Source organism: Musca domestica, unplaced genomic scaffold, assembly GCF_030504385.1.
Source record: "Musca domestica strain aabys unplaced genomic scaffold, Musca_domestica.polishedcontigs.V.1.1 56, whole genome shotgun sequence".
Classification (NCBI taxonomy): Eukaryota; Metazoa; Arthropoda; class Insecta; order Diptera; family Muscidae; genus Musca; species Musca domestica.
The window spans coordinates 1030828-1050292 of record NW_026712356.1 but is presented as its reverse complement, the minus strand read 5'-3'; the positions used below and the strand labels follow the sequence as shown (position 1 = coordinate 1050292).

The window sequence follows — 19465 nt, the reverse complement described above, 5'->3', positions numbered from 1 at the left end:
TTTCAAATTCTCATCTCTCTCTTCATAAACTATTGAAGTCTTTAAGTTCCTCAGGGAAAATTTTTAATTGTACCGGGGGTTTCCTATGAAATTTATTTCTAAAGTTCTAGGGACATTTTTCTCACATGTTTTAGTTAGTGTCAGTAACTGACATAATTGTTCCTCAATTTTTTCCTCAGTTACCGTAGCCCATGGTTGCGGATAAAATTAGAAAAACTTCAAGAAATCTTTTTTAAAAAGATTTTTTGTAAATGAAACTTTTTGGATTTTCGATAGAAGTCTTCTACAAGGAGAAGATCTTTAGGAGTTCTTTATGGATATGAAAACTTTAAGAAGATTTCTTCAGACTTGTAAGAGGCCTTCTGCATACAAGGTGAAATAAAAAAACTGCAACAAAGTCAGACGCCATAAAGTTTACATTTTATCTTTTAATGTTTATTGAATGAAAGCAAAAAATGTCGGAAATAGCATCAAACTTTAAAATAAGTTTAGATTTGTTCGAATTCAAACAATCAAACGGACAATGAAACCGTCACACGCTGTCCGAATGTTGCTCTGCGGTATTTTGGCCCATTTCCGGCGAAGCGCTTGTTTGAGCTGATCGACACTTTGGAAATTTTTTGGTGCCAACCTTGCTTTCCAAAATACTCCAGACACAACAGTTTGGTATCCAGATATATTTGGCCATTGTGCGCTGGAAATTAGGCGAGGAACCTCATTTTGTAACCATTCCTGGGTGGCGCGTGCTGAGTGAGTTGATGCTGTTGGAATGTCCAAGGTCTGCGGCCAAAATGTTTATAACATTTATAAGAGGAATTATGTCGATACAAAACCTTCAGGAGGTTTTCTATAGACAAAAGACCTTTGAGAATTATCTTCAGGTAGAAGAGCTTTAAGAGGGGTGTCCACAGATAGAACACCTTTACGGGGTCTACAAATAAAATGCCATTAGGAGGTCTTCTATAAATAGGTTCTTCTATAGTTAAAAGATCTTTACATTACCTATATATACAATAGCTTTATCGATCTTCTGTAGGTAGTTGCTCTTCTGTGGATAAACTGCCTTTACTTGCTTTTCTGTAGATAGATGACCTTTAGGAAGTCATCTGTAGTAAGTCCTTAGCAGATAGAAAAACCTTTGGATTCGTGCGGTTCTCAGAAGGTTGGTGACTTTTGGGAATACTTACATACAGGATGAGATGAAAAATTTGCAACCAATTTCAGACTGCTGTCACTTCTAAGCCTCTTGTCCGACTGCCGTTAAAATTATTTCAGTGACAGCACATTATATTGTTTACAAGTGTACAAAAGCATTTTGGTGAAAAATTTCCAGAAAAAAAAGTTATTCGTGATATGAATTCAAGCGTGATGGTGTGAATTCTTTATATTTGGCTGAAAAACCACAAGTGGATATCGTTGGAGCACTTCAGCATTTAAATGTGAATAAATCTTTTTTGTCTCGTACCATCGCTCGTTACCGTGATACTGGTAGCGTAGCCCGACGTCGAGGAAGTGGACGGAAGAAAACAGCAACATCAGCAAAAATTGTTCGAAAAGTAAAGAAGGGACTTCATCGAAACCCGAGTCGCAGTGACCCAAAAATGTCTCGTGAGCTGAACATATAGCAATTTTCCATTCTGCAAATATTGAAAAATGAGTTCGTTGTCCAGCAGATAGTAAACAAACAAAATGATCGGGTTTACTTGCCAAAGAGGTCAGCTGAAAATATGCACCTTGGGTTGGCCACCAGAACTCAAGCGCCGGCCATGGTGATGATGTAGGCAGCCATAACAGCCGACGATCGCTCTCCGCTCGTATTAATTGACTTTGGCATCAGAATAAATGGCGAATATTATCGCGAAAATGTTCTGAAGGGTGTAAGTCTTGGGCACGTAAACATTTTGGACGCAGACCTTGGACATTCCAACAGGACTCAGCACCCTCGCACTTAGCACGCGCCACCCAAGAATGGTTACAAAATGAGGTTCCTCGCTTCATTTCCAGCTCACAATGGCCACCAAAATCTCCGGATACCAATCCGTTGGACTATTGTGTCTAGAGTATTTGGGAAAGCAAGGTTGGCACTAAAAAATACCAAAGTGTCGATCACCTGAAGCAAGCGCTTTGCCGGGAATGGGCCAAAATACCGCAGGGCAACATTCGGGCAGCATGTGACGGTTTCATTGGCCTTTTGAAGGCCATATTTCGTGCCAAAGGTGACCAGTTCGAACTTGGATTTGTTCTTATTCTAAACATATTTTATAATTTGATGCTATTTCCGACATATTTGCTTGCATTCAATAAAATTTAAAAAGAAAAATATAAAAATTATGGTGTTTGACTTTGTTTCAGTTTTTTTTTCACCTCACCCTGTATATCCCCAGCCTTTTTCAAAATTCGCACATTGAAATATATATATATATATACGAACTAAATTTGGTATATGTACACTGGTGGCCAAAACTAAAGCAACTGAAATTACAAGGAGAATGAATGCCCTGTAACTTTTTCAAAAATTAAGAAAATGAGAAAGTTTTTCTTGTTTTAAATTAGGTACTTTATTCACTTTTTAAAAACCTAAAACAGAAAACCAAAATTCATTTTTATATAAAAAATTATGTTTGGTAAAGTCAATTAACCCGATTTTGGCTTGGACAAAACAAAAGCAACTCTGTTGTACATTCATATAACCGCTGCAATTTCAGTGGTTTTTACTGTGATATTTATCGCTTTTTGCTTCCTTCGACAATTTCGCTTGTCATAAATCCTTTTTGAGAAGTTTTTTACAACAGTATATGTTTTTCTTTTCGTTTTTTAAGTACTGCCAAAAAAAAAAAATTTAATAATGGCTAGAAACAAATACTGTACCTGAATAAAACAGCAAATTATCAGTGATTATCAAAACAACATATCACAGAAAATGATTTCCGAGAAATATTTCATAAATATTTATGTGATTTCATAATTATGTCTGTGCACTAAGTCGGTTTTTTGAAACTGGATCAGTAGTAACAGTCCATAACGGATGAAGGCCGTGGAGAACTTCAGCCCATACTGATCCACAAATTGTGAGAGAAATAAAAAAACAACTATTTAAGAGTTCAACAGGATTGGTGAGAGAGCAATCATTGGATATAAGCTCGAGATCAGTGCGTAGACGAGTAGTGGCAGCTGGTCTGCGTGCCCGTAAGACATCAAAAAACCATTTATATCTGAAAAAATCAAAAAGGCTTTCGAAAACGATAATATTAAGTGGAATCCACCTCAATGGAAAAACATTATTTTTGGGATGAGTCTACGTTTAATATTAAAGGCTCAGACGTGAACAATTTTACGGTGAGCAGACCAAAAAATGATGGACTCAAGCCGCAGTGTTGCAAAGGTACAGTGAAGTATGGGGGAGGGTCAAAAATGGCGTGGCGCTATTTTTCTTTCTATGGACTTGTGTCTATCCATAAAATAAAGGAAATTGTGGATCCGTTTGTTTACAAAGATGTGTTGGACATCACGTTGTTCCCTTACGCTGAGTAAAATATTGGGCTGATTTGTGTGTTTCAGCATGACAATGATCCCAAACTTGTATCAAAACTTGTCAAATATTGGTTGCGGGAGTCAAAAATTCATGTTTTGTTATGACCGGCACAATCACCTGACCTAAACTCCTTAGAAAGCCTTTGGAGTATCGTAGATAGGAAGATCAAGAGAGATTCGGAAATAAATAAGCACAACATTTTCTAAAGAATTCGGGGTGCCTGGGAAAGCACACCCAAGGATCAAATTGAGCGTGTTATAGATTCAATGCCTCATAGGTGTGCAGCTGCTATCAAAAATAATGGTTATGCTATCGACTACTAGCCAAAATTTAATTATTTTAAAATAAAAAATCAAAAGTTGCTTTAGTTTTGACCAAGCAAAAATTGGGTCATTTTAGTTTTCCACATATTATTTTTCGTTCAAACTTATTTTTGTATTTTTATTTTTAGTTTCTTGAAAGTGAATTAAACCCCTCATTTAAAACTGGAAAAATAATTACGATTTGTTTATTTTTGTAAAAGTTACAGGACATTTATTGTATTTGCGATTTAAGTTGCTTTAGTTTTGGCCACCAGTGTAGGTCCAATCTACTGTCGCCCAATAAAAGTTCCTAAATTCTCAAAATGTCGCCCAATAAAAGTTCCTAAAATCTTTCCTCTTATAAAAATGTATCAGCTCCTCGCTATAATTACTTGTGCAAAAAATGCTCTGTAACTCTTATCAATTATAAATTCATATTACCTTCATTAAGTTTTTTCACCCTTTTGCCCCATTTTGGTGATGCTGCTTTATTTTTTTGCCAAATGTCAAACAGACGAACAAATAACATCCGACTTAAAGAGACGAAAAAAATAAAAAAACACAAATTCAAAAGTGCCGTGACATGAAAAAGGGCTACCTGTTTGTTCTCACTCACATTATACATAACGTTGTGACTGACATAGAAAAACATTCAAGTAACAATTGCCCCCCTCTCCCTATCCATTGGACAGGACATGAAGGGTAAACACAATAGATTTGCTGTTGACCTAGATACGACGAAGAGCCATAAAATGAAGAGCGACAATGCAATTGTGAGCGGAGACAAGCAGAAGCAGCAATGCATTCACTTGGTCAATTCTCCTCTTGCTCCTCTTTCTACATGCTATCATATGCATGTGGTCGTGAATTGCCGGAGAGTTTTTTATGTAGGGAGTAGCAGACTATAAAATACTATATCAAGATTTACGTATATATAGCCTCTCCTAAATAACCCGCACTTGTTGTGCAGTCGAATATTGTTACCGGATGCTTCAATAAGATCCTTCCGGAATTATGTTTTAAAATCTATTGCAATCAGGACGAATATATCTGTATGGTAAAATAAGTGTCAGTCACTCAATTTTTTGTGAGTGTAGTGGTCTCGTGCTCATTGCAGCTAGCTTTGATTTCAACACCCCTCTCTCTCTCTCACACAATACATCAAAAGAATAACAGGCAAACACCTTAATACTGTTATTGTATGAGGAGCTTACATTGCCATTTGTATTAAGAAAATATGGGGGGAAATTTCTTCGACTATTAAGGTCTTTTATATTTTCCAACTAGAAGACCCATCAAGAGAGGCGAGACGATGGCTGGGGTATGTGTGTGATTCTATGGCATATTTGTCTGACATTCAATTCAATGTAAGCTCTCTCGCTGGTGCAATGCATTTCGAAAAAGTATTGTTGTGATTTTGATGTTTTTTTTTTTTTTGTTCTGGTATTGTTGTTAAACAGGTGCATTTGACAGTGTTGGCTGAATAGAGTGAGCGAGAGAGAGAGTGTGAGAGAGGGGTGGATAAGGCGGCCTATAAAATACCTACCTAAATTGCTCTAGTCGTTGATATTGTTGCTGCTGTTGTTGCTACATTCTTCCTTTTCAAGGGGTTTTCCACTCAAGTGTTGACAGGTGCTTCTTCATTGTTGTTTTTCCTGTTGGGCTTTCTTTCTTTCAATTGCTGCTGTTGTAATATTTTCTTTTGTCCTAACGTCCTTAGTTTGCCAGTTTTAAAAACTCTACATTATCACCCTTTTAACCTGGTTTTATCTAAATAGAACAATGAACATGACTGCCAGCCTGTCAGGGTTATTCTTTTTGTGATTATTTGTACCAACTGTGGGCGGAGGGTGGCCGGGTCATAAGGCGACTCTTAATAAAAGTTCTTTAATGAATACTTTTGTTGTTGTTTTTTTTTTTCAAAATATTTATATATCTTGAGGTTATTTATTGCCTCAGCTATTGTGCGCTAAGACACTAAAATAGTTTTTGTTATTAATAACGAATTTGGAATAATGGATATAAGAACCTCCCTATCTTCGGAAAGACTCCTGGAAGAACCGTAGTGGACCAATACATTTTCTTAAAGGAACGATTATGGGATTATAGGTCTTATGTAGTTATAAGACATAAATGAGGAAGGCTTATAAAATACAGGGTGAGAAAAAAAACTGCAACAGAGTCAAACGCCATCATTACTACATTTTTTTTTAATTTTATTGAATGAAATTAAATAATGTCGGAAATAAAATCAAATTTTAGAATAAATTTAGATTTGTTCGAATTGGTCAACTTTGGCACGAATTTTGGTCTTCAAACGGGCAATGTATCCATCACACGCTGCCCGAATTTTGCTCTGCGGTATTTTGGCCCATTCCTGGCGAAGCGCTTGCTTAAAGTGATCGATACTTTGGTATTATTTAGTGCCAACCTTGCTTTCCAAAATACTCCAGACACAATAGTCCAACGGATTGGTATCCGGAGATTTTGGTGGGCATAATGCGCTGGAAATGAAGCGAGGAACCTTATTTTGTAATCATTCTGCGATGGTGTTGAGTCCTGTTAAAATTTCCAAGGTCTGCGGCCAAAATCTTTGCATGCCCAAGGCAGAATAAAAAAACACCCTCCAGAATATTTTCGCAATAATATTCGGCTACGCAACCGGCATCACGGTAACGGGCGATTATACGAGACACAAAAGATTTATTTACATTTAAATGCTGGAGTGCTCTAACCATAGCCACTTGTGGTTTTCCAGCCAAATATAAAGAAATCACACTATCACGTTTAAATTCTATCACGAATAACTTTTTTCTGGAAAATTCTAACCGGGTCGACCTTTGAATATCTGTTAAAATCTTAAAAATACCGAATGTAGCCGTTATATTAGGGTCTATACGACGACGTGGACCTGCATAGGCAACTTTTGTCAAAATACCGAATATCGGGAGGTACCATTATATGGGGGCTATACGAAGACGTGGACCTGCGCGGACAATTTTCTGTCATAAGCTGGAGTATCCATTACGAACTTCAAATACCAAATTTGAAACAATTCCGGTGAATAATATCGCTAAAATCATCAAAATATCGGATATCAGGAGGTACCGTTATGTGGGGGCTATACGAACGCGTGGACCTGCTCAGACAATTTTCTGTATCAGGCTGTAGTATTCATTACGAACTTCAAACACCAAATTTGAAACAATTCCGGTGAATAATGTCGCTAAAATAATGAAAATACCGAATATCAGGAGGTAGCGTTATATGGGGGCTATATAAAGACGTGGACCTGTACAGACAATTTTGTGTCATAGGCTGGAGTATCTATTACGAACTTCAAATACCAAATTCATCATTTTTATCAAAATATCAAAATACCAAAATCATCAAAATACCGAATATTAGGAGGTACCGTTGTATGGGGGCTGTAGGAAGACGTGGACCTGCACAGAAAATTGTCTGTCTTAGGCTGTAGTATTACGAACTTCAAACACCAAATTTGAAACATTTTCGGTGAATAATATCGCTTTAATCACCAAAATACCGAATAAAGGGAGGTACCATTATATGGTGACTTTACCAAGACGTGAACCTACATGACCCATTTTCTAAACCAAATACACATTTGAGTAAGATTTTATCAAACTACTTCATTTCGTTCGGAAGCTAGAGTGATTTCCACAGACGGACAGACATCGCTTAATTGACATAGAATTTTAAGCTGATCAAGAATATATATACTTTGTGGGGTCTAAAATGTATATTTCGAGGTGTTACAAACGGAATGACAAACTCCATAAAAAGAAGACAAAAATACTATTTTTTTTGACGTCACCCGAATGAGAGCGAGTGTGTTTTGCTCATTTTTGAGTGGGAGTAAACTTCAATTGAAATTAAGCCGATTCTATTCTTGTCGGGTACGGTTTAATATTTTGGCTCACAATTGATCTATTTTAAAGAATGTGCATTTTGTGCATTATCGCCAATCTGTACCAACAAAGCATATGCTAATGGGGTTGCTTTGGTACCTTGCTGTTTTTCTTTTCCTGGCTTTTGTACGCAATCTTCCCCACAGCAACGTCAAACCTGTTTTTTCAAACACATAAATCAGCAAACAAATAATTTTTCTCACTCAAGTAATTTCTTGCACTCTTCAGTAAAATTCAATCTCAAATTAGAATATTTCGACTCCTACCCTTATTTTTCACAGATTAGTAATTCTCCAGAAGATTTTCATGTACAACAATTGGAAAGCTCTCCGTATTTCTACTTATATAATGTTATATGTTAACATTTTTGCTAAAACATAGTTTTATTGTCTTTCTCATTTTAAATTTATTTACAGATATTCCAGACATTCCCGATGACATCAAACACTTGAAAAGTTTACAAGTGGCTGATTTCAGTTCAAATCCTATTCCAAAACTACCCGCTGGCTTTTCACAATTAAAAAACTTAACAGTTTTAGGTTTAAATGATATGTCACTCACGACGCTGCCGGCAGATTTTGGTTGGTAAGTACAATTTACAGATTAATTAATAGTTATTTTTAAGACAAGGTTGGGCGCCAGCTAGTACAAATGCTGAATATTAAATTAATAGCGCAAAATGTAATTGAATCTTTAGAAAATATGCTAAAAACCAAATATGGTTAAAAAATCAGGATTACAACTCAGATATGCATTCCAAAAATATTTTTAAAAACTCAACGATTTTAGGCAAGATTACACTTTGCGACAATATTCAAAATTTTCAAAAACTACAGGGAAAATCCAGCGGATTGTGAAAGTATGGTTAAAAATAGAAGACATGTGTATCGGCGTTTTGAAAGTTTACATTGCAAAGTAACCTAAATAGGGAGGGCAAGTTAACCCTTCTTCAACACTTTTGGATATTTTTGGATTAAGTTTCCTCGGAATCCATGCATTTTACGTATAAGTGTCTTTTTTAAATTTTATTGATTGAAAGCAAAAAATATCGGAAAGAGCATCGAATTATAGAATAAGATAAGATTTGTTCGAATTGGTCACCTTTGTCACGAATTTTGGCCTTCAAACGGGTAATGTAAACCGAATTTTGCTTTGTGGTATTTTGGCCCATTCCTGCCGAAGCGCATGCTAAAAGTGATCGATACTTTGGTATTTTTTAGTGCCAACCTTGCTTTCCAAAATACTCCAGACACAATAGTCGGCAGATACGAGGAATAGTCAAAACTTTTAAATTTCCAACGAGTGTTTTTGTCCTTTTTTTCTTAAAAAAAATGGTGAAAAATATCTTTAAACGGGATCGTGGCATGTCAATATACTCTACAAAATTATTTGGCATAAAACTCTACTATAGGTCCTGCAAGACGTAAAAAATCTAAAACTTAGCTAAAGACACATGTTGGATGTGTATAGGGTTAAAGCCATACTTTTTGTGAGTTAATGCAAAATACTCCTGCAAAACATCAGTTTAGAGAGACGAACTCAAAGGCAAAATCATTCTTCATTAAATTTCACTACAAGCTATCAAACGAAAGAAATCTCTACAAGCATTATATACCAAGAAAATATTTACATCAATGTTGCCCAAAAAAAAAATCGAAATTGTTTCTAAATTTTTGATTAATTTTTCCTCGGGTCTTTTATAGAGTTGGGGCTGAATGCAATATAAAATTTCGTTTTAGGTACAAGGTGCAAGTTTTTATACCCTCCACCATAGTATGGAGGGTATATTAAGTTTCTCATTCCGTTTGTAACACCTGGAAATATACATTTTAGACCCCACAAAGTATATATATTCTTGATCAGCATAAAATTAGATGTCCGTCCGTCTATCCGTCTGTGGAAATCACTCTAGCTTCCGAACGAAATGAAGTAGGTTGATAAAATTAAACTGATATGTATATTATGTCTGCAGGACTTTTGGTATTGGAAATGGGCCATGTAGATCCACGTTTTGGTATAGCTCCCATATAATGGTACCTCCCTATTTTCGGTAATTTGGTGATTTAAACGACATTATTCACCGGACTTGTTTCGAATTTGGTCTTTGAGGTTCATAATGGATACTACATCCTATAACAGAGAATTGTTTGTTCAGGTTCACGTCTTCGTATAGCCCCCATATAACGGTACCTCCCTATTTTCGCTATTTTGGTGATTTAAACGACATTATTAACCGGAATTGTTTCAAATTTCGTATTTGAAGTTCGTAATGGATATTACAGCCTATAACAGAAAATTGTGTGTGTAGGTCCCCATATAACGGTACCTCCCGATATTCGATATTTGGATGATTTTAGCGACATTATTCACGATTTTTGAATATTGTAATGGCTTATGCCAAAAGTTACCTATGCAAGTCCACGTCGTCGTATAGACCCTAATATGACTACATTCGGTATTTCGGCGTGGCCGAACTTACAGCTTTTTTAGTTGTTAGCTCTACATTCGTAATCTGCTCGATTTTCCTGGATTATTTTTTGTATTTCACAGTGTAATTCACGATTTTATCTCTGATAGGTTTTTTGGAAATCACATTTAAAAAACCATTACTAAAGTACTGTAGGACTCTTGAAAAATATTGAAAATGACGAATATTGTCCCTCCGTCTCTCCCTCCCTCAATCGAAAAATATTATTCACATGTATATGATTATGGATCTGCTAGTCCCTCAATTTATTTCCATAAAAATCACAATTATAGCTCTAATAAGTTCTTAAAACTTCTCATCAAACTCATATAAAAACAAGTAAGCAAAGGCTACAGTCGAGCGGGGCCGACCGTTGAATACCCTACAACACTATAATAAACGATACAGTTTATATAAGCGAGATACTCGAAAGAATTCCACAAGATATTGTGACAAATAATAAAAGAAAACCATTAGGCTTCATTCTCTAATTTTCGAATAATATCAACCTAAACTAATTTGCTCATTTCCAATTTATTGGTAGATGTTGCACTTAAATGGTCTTCCTAGATCCGAAACCAATATTTCCCAAAGACCAATAATCTCTCAGAAGTGGCAAAAGATTAACATTTATTATTGGTTTTTGACTGAAACGCATCTATATGAGATACAGACATTTGACTATATTCTTCAACGAAATCAGCGTTAACGAAATAGTCTGAAGTGCGTCTTTCCTGTATTTGTGAATTCTCCAAAGAGTCTCTGGAATTGACATTTTCGTATTTTGTCGACAAAAGCTGGCAAACTCCTTCACACATTGAATATTTTTGGATGGCCCTCCAAAACTGCTTGGCTTTTGCACTGTCCGGTAACCCCCATTCAAATGTGCGTGAGGATCGGGCGATAATTACGACCTGCCGACAATTTTGCAGTTTTTTGGTCCATTTCAACCCCTAAATATATGGCGATCATCTCAAAACAGAGTAGGCTTCTATTCTGACCCTCATCTTATCTCCATGCTAAATTTCGTAAGGATCGGGCCATAAATGCGATCTGATATCCTAACTACTTAGTTTTGTTAGCTGTAGAAATATTACCAAATGTTTAATTCAAAATGAAAATATGCCAAAAAAATATGACAAAATTGAAAAAATATGAGAAAATTTTACAAAATCAATATTTTCATCTTTAGAGAGATATTTTTATGCGATTTTTTTGACGTTTTTTCTTTCCTGCCAAGAGACCATTCTGAATTAATGAGAACTGTCGAAATCAGTTCAGCCGTTCTCGACATATAAGAGATCTTTCAAGCATATCTTCTTTGATAGACATATATATCGCACATATTTTGCCATATATCCGTTTTGTTGGATGTTAACATCAATGTAAAGATCAGAAGTAACCTTGTGATGGCTTTGTGATTTCGCCGGGATTTAAAATATTCACGGTTTAATGAAAAATGTTGATTTTTTCAACACAAAAGATATGGTCTATTTTACCCGCTAGATATTATCCGATGACCACCCAAATTAGTAGGCTTCTTCCCCGCCCTAAACTCTATCTACATGCGAAATTTCGCGTCGATTGGTCTATAATTGCGACCTGTATAGCTACTGCAAAATCCGACATTTTTTCAGTATTTGGTCCATTTCAGTATTTCAGTATTTGGTCCCTAAACATTTGGCGATCATCTCCAAAAGCAATAGGGTTCTATTCTGGTCCAAGCCCCACCTACATTCTAAATTTCGTGAAGATCGGGCCATAATTGCGACCTGTAGAGTGATTTCAAATTAACATGGACAGACGGACAGACGGACGGACGGACATACATAGCTAGATCGACTTAGCTCGGCGAACTAGGAAGATCCATATATACTTTCCTATGTGGGAAACCAATATTTCGAGGTGTTACAAAATTTTTGGCCCAATCAAACTTATAATACCCCCAACACATAGTGTTGTAGGGTATAAAAATATGAAAACATTTGTTTCAAAGAGAAAAATATATATATTTTTTTGACAATTTTGAAATTTATTTTGTCAATACATATTCTCTTTATTGCTTTAATAATTCATTTTCTCAATTTCTTTTTTTTTCGCAGCCTTACCCAACTGGAATCGCTGGAATTGCGTGAGAACCTCTTGAAACATTTACCCGAGTCCATTAGTAAACTAACAAAACTGAAACGCCTCGATTTGGGCGATAATGAAATCGAACAACTGCCACCATATTTGGGTTATTTGCCCGCCCTCCAAGAACTTTGGCTAGATCATAATCAATTAACAAAATTGCCACCGGAATTGGGACTCTTGAGCAATCTGACCTATTTGGACGTATCAGAAAATCGCCTGGAAGAAGTTCCGAATGAAATCAGTGGTTTGGTGAACTTAACCGATTTGGATTTGGCACAAAATCTCCTGGAATTTTTGCCGGATGGCATTGCATCGTTGCATCGCTTAACAATATTGAAATTGGACCAAAATCGTTTACAAAGACTCAATACAAATATTGGAGAGTAAGTTGACAAATCTTTTAAATTTTATTTCGAAATACTTTTCGGATTGATACCATGATTCTACATTCATCTGTTTTACTTTCTTCTCCCACAGCTGTGAAAACATGCAAGAACTCATACTCACCGAAAACTTCCTATCCGAATTGCCAGCCTCCATTGGCCAAATGACCAAATTAAGCAATTTAAATGTGGATCGCAATGCCCTCGAATATCTGCCCATTGAAATTGGCAATTGCAGCAGCCTGGGAGTGCTCAGTCTGCGCGATAACAAATTGAAAAAATTGCCACCAGAGTTGGGTAATTGCAGCGTTCTGCACGTGTTGGATGTCTCGGGAAATCAATTGCAATATCTGCCATACTCTCTGGTGAATTTACAATTGAAAGCCGTTTGGCTGTCGGAAAATCAAGCCCAGCCATTGTTGACATTTCAGCCGGATACAGATGAGGAGACTGGTGAACAGGTAAGTCGATTGTTGCTGGCATTTTTGTTGTTGTTGCATTTCAATGCTGTTCTTACTTTTGCAACGGGCATTCAATTGTGTGTTGAAAAAGGAAGTGAAGCTTTTGAGGTGGTCTGATTTAAATTGGAATGATAGAAAGTTAAAAGAGAGTTAAATGAAAAAGTTTTTTTGTTCAAAGATGAAATGAATGAAATATAAATAATTATTTTTTTTTATTCTATAAAAAAAATTGGCATCACAACCGGGACGAACTTTGAATACCCTCCACCAATTGGCACAAATTTGGCAATTTTCAAAACAAAAAATCCGTTGAAAATTCTGTTAAAATCTTAAAAATACCGAATGTAGGCGTTATATTTGTGTCTATACGACGACGTGGACCTGCATAGGCAACTTTTGTCATAAGCCATTACAATATTCAAATGCGAAACTTAAAAAAAAAAAAAACGGTGAATAATGTAGCAAAAATCATCAAAATACCGAATATCGGAAGGTACCACTATATGTGGGCTATACCAAAACCTGGACCTGCACGGACAATTTTCTGTAGTAGGCTTTATAATACATTACGAACCTCAAATACCAAATTTGAAACCATTCCGGTGAATAATGTCGTTTAAATCACCAAAATACCGAAAATATGGAGGTAAAATTTTAGCGACCAACTTCATTTCGTTCGGAAGCTAGACTAATTTCCACATACGGATAGACGGACGAACACCGAATTTTATGCTGATCAAGAATATATATACTTCGTGGGGTCTAAAATGTATATTTCGAGGTGTTCCAAAAGGAATGACATACCTCCATACTATGGTGGAGGGTATAAAAAAATCGGTGACTACGGACTTTTCATAGGAAAAAAATCGTTTCTCAGTGACAGAAGATTTTTTTTTATAGAAAAAAATTGGGTCCTCTGTAGCTGAAGATTTTTTTCTATAGGAAAAAATATGGGTTTCTCAGTAGCTGAAGATTTTTTTTTTAAAAAAAAATATTTTCTTAGTAAATGAGGAAACAAAAATTGGGGTCCTCAGCTAATCAGGATTTTTCTTTCAGTAGAAAAATATTGGTTTCTTAGTTTTGAGCAGTAGCTGATTCTCAGTGACTGAGGATGTTTTTTCTATAGAAATAAATTTGACATCTGCGGATTATTTTTCTATAGAAAAAAATTGGCTCCTCAATATCAGAGGTTTTTTGTCCCTTGAAAAAAATTGGCTCCTCAGCAGACGAGGATATTTTTCCACAGAAAAAAAAAAATTGTCTCAGTAGACAAAGATTTTTCTTCAAAAAAAAAAAAAAGCTGTGGGTTTTTTCAGTAGAACAAAATCGATCCTTGATAGCTGAAGAGTATTAACTTAATTTTTTTTTCTATTTTGCGGCTTTTATTACTATCATGCAAAAAAAAAAGAAAATAACTGTTTTTTTTTTTTTTTGTTTACATTTCAATTTGTTACCAGCAGCAAAAATAATTTTCTATTTATTTAACTAATCACACTGCCTATTTTTTTTACAACTAGAATAAATATATTTCATTTCAATTGTTTTAAGTCATCAACTAATATGTGTCATCATCATTAACCGCCTTATTTCGTCACTCTCTCCCCTGTAGGTCTTGACGTGTTATCTACTGCCACAACAGGAATATCAACCAATTGCACCCGGTATGTATATTTGTACAATTTATAACATCAACTATCTTTAAGATATTTTTCTTACTACTATTCGGAAATATTTGGTGGCAATTTTGGTATAAATTTATGATTCTCACCAAAAAAAAAATTCTTTGTTTTTGGTACTTGAGCTTTCTTTCAAACCTTTTTGAAAAAAATCTTTAGAAAATCTAGGGAGCACTGCATTGCATATCTTTAAATATTTATTTTTTGCTTCCAAAACAAGTTACTCATTTAAAGAGTAGTTATCGATGTGAACTATCCATCCATCCATCGATCGATCGATTATAATCATAGTTTCCAGTGATTGCGCCATTCCATGTTCGCCAACTCCAAGTCACTTGCTTGGTTGATGGTGTTGTTGTTGTGAAATCTTATCTGCATCGTAATCAGGAAATATTTTTACTTTTATTTCTGAATGGACACAATTCCATTGACGATTACCGGCCCCGCCATATCAGTGTTGTATCTGATTTGTTATCTATTGTTGTTGGCATTATAGCGTTTTTTTTTGTCTTCTTCACCCAGCACTGCTGCTGACCCAGCACCTTCAAATTTCTAGGTGTGGTGTAGTAGGGGATTAATATCATGTTTCATTGTGTTCGTTGTTGTTTATTTTTTTTTTTCACCAAAAAACATTGGTGTTAATTTGAAATATTTCATTTGAAACTTCTGCAAAAAAAAAATGCGCAAAGCTCCACATTTGTGTTCATTCATATTTATGCTACCCACTTAATTTTTACCACGGAATGAGGAACTATGTATAGAATGATAGATGATATAATTTATCGGTATCTCCGTTTCATGATTGTGACATGCTCGAAGTTAATCCTCAATAAATACCTAAAAAAAAACAACGTTAACTGTATAAGTGATGAAGAGAGTTCGCCAGTTTAGTTCCAATTGCGATCGATGACTTCCCCGCAAAACATCGTCAGTCTTTCGTGTCTAAAAATATATTTCAAGAAAGAATTCGTCAGTCATTGACAAAAAATGATTTCAGTAACAAAGACAGTTTTATTTAAAAAAGTAGGGGGGTGGGGGGGAGGGGGTATGAAAAACTTAGCAAAAAAAACTCATTAAAAATGGCATTACTAACCCATTATCTTAGCCAGAGCTTGTCGCTCGAAATAAGTACGAAAAGTACCAAAATATACTGCAATTGGTACCATTTCGTATCATGTGAATGGTTAGAGCTAGGAGCTTGAAATTTGGAATGGGAATCACGGCTGAGGAGTAAGGACGATGAAAGTAGGTAGTTTTCGAAGCGTGTACTCTTGTATACGAAAAGTACTAAACGGTACTAAATTTGGTAAAATTTGAAGTAAGAGAAATGTAATTTAAAAATTACATTACTGGCGGCTTGGGATATGGGCATAATTCTCGAAATTACTTATGTGCATAAAAAGTTTTAATTGTGCTAAATTTGATATAATTTCGATTTGCGTGGACCGCTAGAGGTGGAATTCTCGAATTTTAAAAAAAGATTACTTATTTTGAGCGACATACCCTTAAATAATAAAATAATGGGTAAGAAATACGATTTGTAATTAGTATTTTAGCTGGATGGGCTGCCACTACTGACCACATTTTTTAAAAACGGAATATTTTTGAAATTTGTAACAGAACAAAAGGTCAAAACTTCATACACAATTTAAACAGTGGGGTTTATTCAAAAAATTATTTCGGGTTTTATTTGGTTATGTTGAAAATCATATGCCTCAATTAGCGTGGCAATATCGGCAATTTTTAATGATTAAACAGCTGTATTGTTTTAATGTAACATATTGGTTTAGAATTCGATCCCTAGAAAAAAATTCCATTTTTGTCATCACCTCTATCTAAAAGATTTATGACAGTGACGGAAATAGCATCAAATTTTAGAATAAGTTTAGACTTGTTTGAATTGGTCACCTTTGGCACGAATTATGGCATTCAAACGGCGAATGAAACCATCACACGCTACACGGATGTTGTTCTGCGGTATTTTGGCCCGTTCCCGGCAAAGCGCTTGCTTGGAGTGATTAGCGCCAACCTTGCTTTCCCAAAAACTGTAGACACAATAGTCCATCGGATTAGTATCCGGAGATTTTGGAAATAAAGCGAGAAATCTCATTTTGTAACCTTTCTTGGGTGGCGCGTGCAGAGTGCGTTGGTACTGAGTCTTGTTGGAATGTCCAAGGTCTGCGGCCAAAATGTTTGCGTGCCCAACGCTTTAATACAGCCTGCAGAATATTTTCGCGAAAATATTCGGCATTAATTCTGATGCCACGGTCGATTAATACGAGCGGAGAGTAACCATCGACTGTTAATGTGCCCACACCATCACCATGGCCACCGCTTGAGTTCTGGTGGCCAACCGAAGGTGCACATTTTCGGCTGACCTCTTTGGCAAGTAAACACTTTCATCTTGTTTTTTTACAAACTGCTGGACAACGAATGTTATCTCATCGGAGAAAACGAAATTCAGCCGTTCACCACTTTCGACCAAGCGAAGCAACTCTTTAGCTCTCTTGAGTCTATTTTCTTTCTGTTGCGGTGTAAGTTCTTGCACTTTTTGGAATTTCAATGGCTTTACGCCGAGCTCATTTTTCAATATTTGCCGAATGGAATATTGCGATATGCTCAGCTCACATTGATAGATCTTCTAGATACTAGAGACTTTTAAGAGGTCTCTTAGCAAATGACATTTAAAGGTGTCTTTCTATAAGATTTCCTAAACTAGACGACGTTTAAATGACTTTCTGCTAAGAAAATAGGTCGCCGGGTATACATGACCTCTAAACTACCTTTTCGCGGCATTCTAGGAATGGAGGAGACCTTCTACAGATAAAGGACTTTAAGAAAGCCTCCTAAAGTTAGAAGACCTTTCAGAACTCTTTTAAAATTGAAAATCGATTAAAAGTCTTCTAAGCTAGACTAGGAGCCTCCTAGAGCATGTAAGCGGCTAAAGATTTTTTCGAAATAGAAAGAAATACAAATGATCATCCTTAAAAAATCTTTAAAAGTTAGGAAACTTTAATAAAGTCTTCTAAACTATACTATGAAAAGGCTCATAGTATAGTTCTTCCTTCTAGTATATTTAAGAGGCTTTGTATAGATAGAAGACCTTTAATTTCTAGAGATATTACAAAATTAAGAATTTTTTTTGGAAGTAGAGGCATATTGAAAGTTCTCCTAGATATGGATCCGTAAAACCTTTAACAGGTCTTCTAAAGATTTAATAATTTAAAGGGTCTTCTAGATTCATGTTGTCTGCTACATGTAGATATACCCGGCTTTTACTAGATCTTCTATTATAAGGAGACTTTGGTAGGTCATATAGATATTTAGAAGGAGATATTTCCTATATACTCAGGTCCATTAAGAAAACTTCCTTAAGAGCTCTTTTATAAATTAAAGGTTTTTAAAAGGACTTATGAAGGCAAGTGATTAAAGAGGCCCTCTAGAGGCGGAATGTTGTGAATTGGTATCTATAGATGGTAGGCCTATAGGCCGCTGCGACGCGGGTTTCGACCAAGTCGCTTCTTTACTTTTCGAACCTTTTCTGCTAATGTTGCTACCAGTATCACGGTAACGAGAGATGGTTGGAGGCACAAAAGATTTATTCACATTTCAATTCTGGAGTGCTCTCACCATAGCCACTTGTGGTTTACTTTCACTCGAATCGTTCGTATTCAAACGTATTCGTTTTTATATGGAATTTTATAAAAATTTTAACATTTTTTGTCCATTTCCGAAAAGTTTTGATGTGTCAGAGTTTCCCTAACCATTATATTGTTAATTTTTTATATAATTGCATTAGGAGTTGTGCCGATTGTGGCAACCCAAAAAAAAAAAAAATCAAAATTCATCAAGAAATTGTAAAATGAAATTGAAAAATGTCGAGATAATATTTGAAGAATATGGTCCTGTATGATCCGCTAACAAAAATTTGATATGTAAAAATAGTTAATATATAATTTACCCGTCATACACATACAATTTTGGCGAGATTCTGTAACAAAAAGCCAATTTCTGTTCAAAACGATGGGTCTCCTCTCGTTTTTTCCGACATTTTCGTTTGTATTTTTTTCGTTACAAAAAAACCAAAAAAAGTGAAGTGGAAAAAAGCTTCGTTGTTTTTGTCACTCACAAAACAAAAAACATGCGCTACAAAAACCCAAAATGTATTTTCTTTCGATAAAAATTCAAACGAAAGGAAAAAACAAGTAAGCAAAGGCTTCAGTCGAGCGGGACCGTTGAATACCCTACAACACTATAATAAACGATACAGTTTATATAGGCGAGATACTCGAAAGAATTCCACAAGATATTGTTCTCTAATTTTCGAATAATAGCAACTTAAACTAATTTGCTCATTTCCAATTTATTGGTAGATGTTGTACGTAAATGGTCTTCCTAGATCTGGATCCAATATTTCCCAAAGACCTATAATCTCTCAGAAGTGCCAAAAGATTAACATTTATTATTGGTTTTTGACTGAAACGCATCTATATGAGATACAGATATTTGACTATATTCTTTAACGAAATCAGCGTTAACGAAATAGTCGGAAGTGTGTCTTTCCTGTATTTGTGAATTC

The 19465-nt window shown here is 35.5% G+C and overlaps 1 protein-coding gene across 1 annotated transcript in view; it reads left to right on the top strand.

Moving 5' to 3' along the window:
- Nucleotides 1-19465, top strand: part of LOC101895704 (uncharacterized) — a gene marked incomplete in the record, with an annotated part of 445807 nt that overhangs the window by 115059 nt on the left and 311283 nt on the right. The window contains 4 exon segments of the mRNA XM_059128648.1: nt 8183-8351; nt 12336-12749; nt 12844-13210; nt 14820-14871. Coding sequence (XP_058984631.1) covers nt 8183-8351; nt 12336-12749; nt 12844-13210; nt 14820-14871 — 1002 coding nt within the window.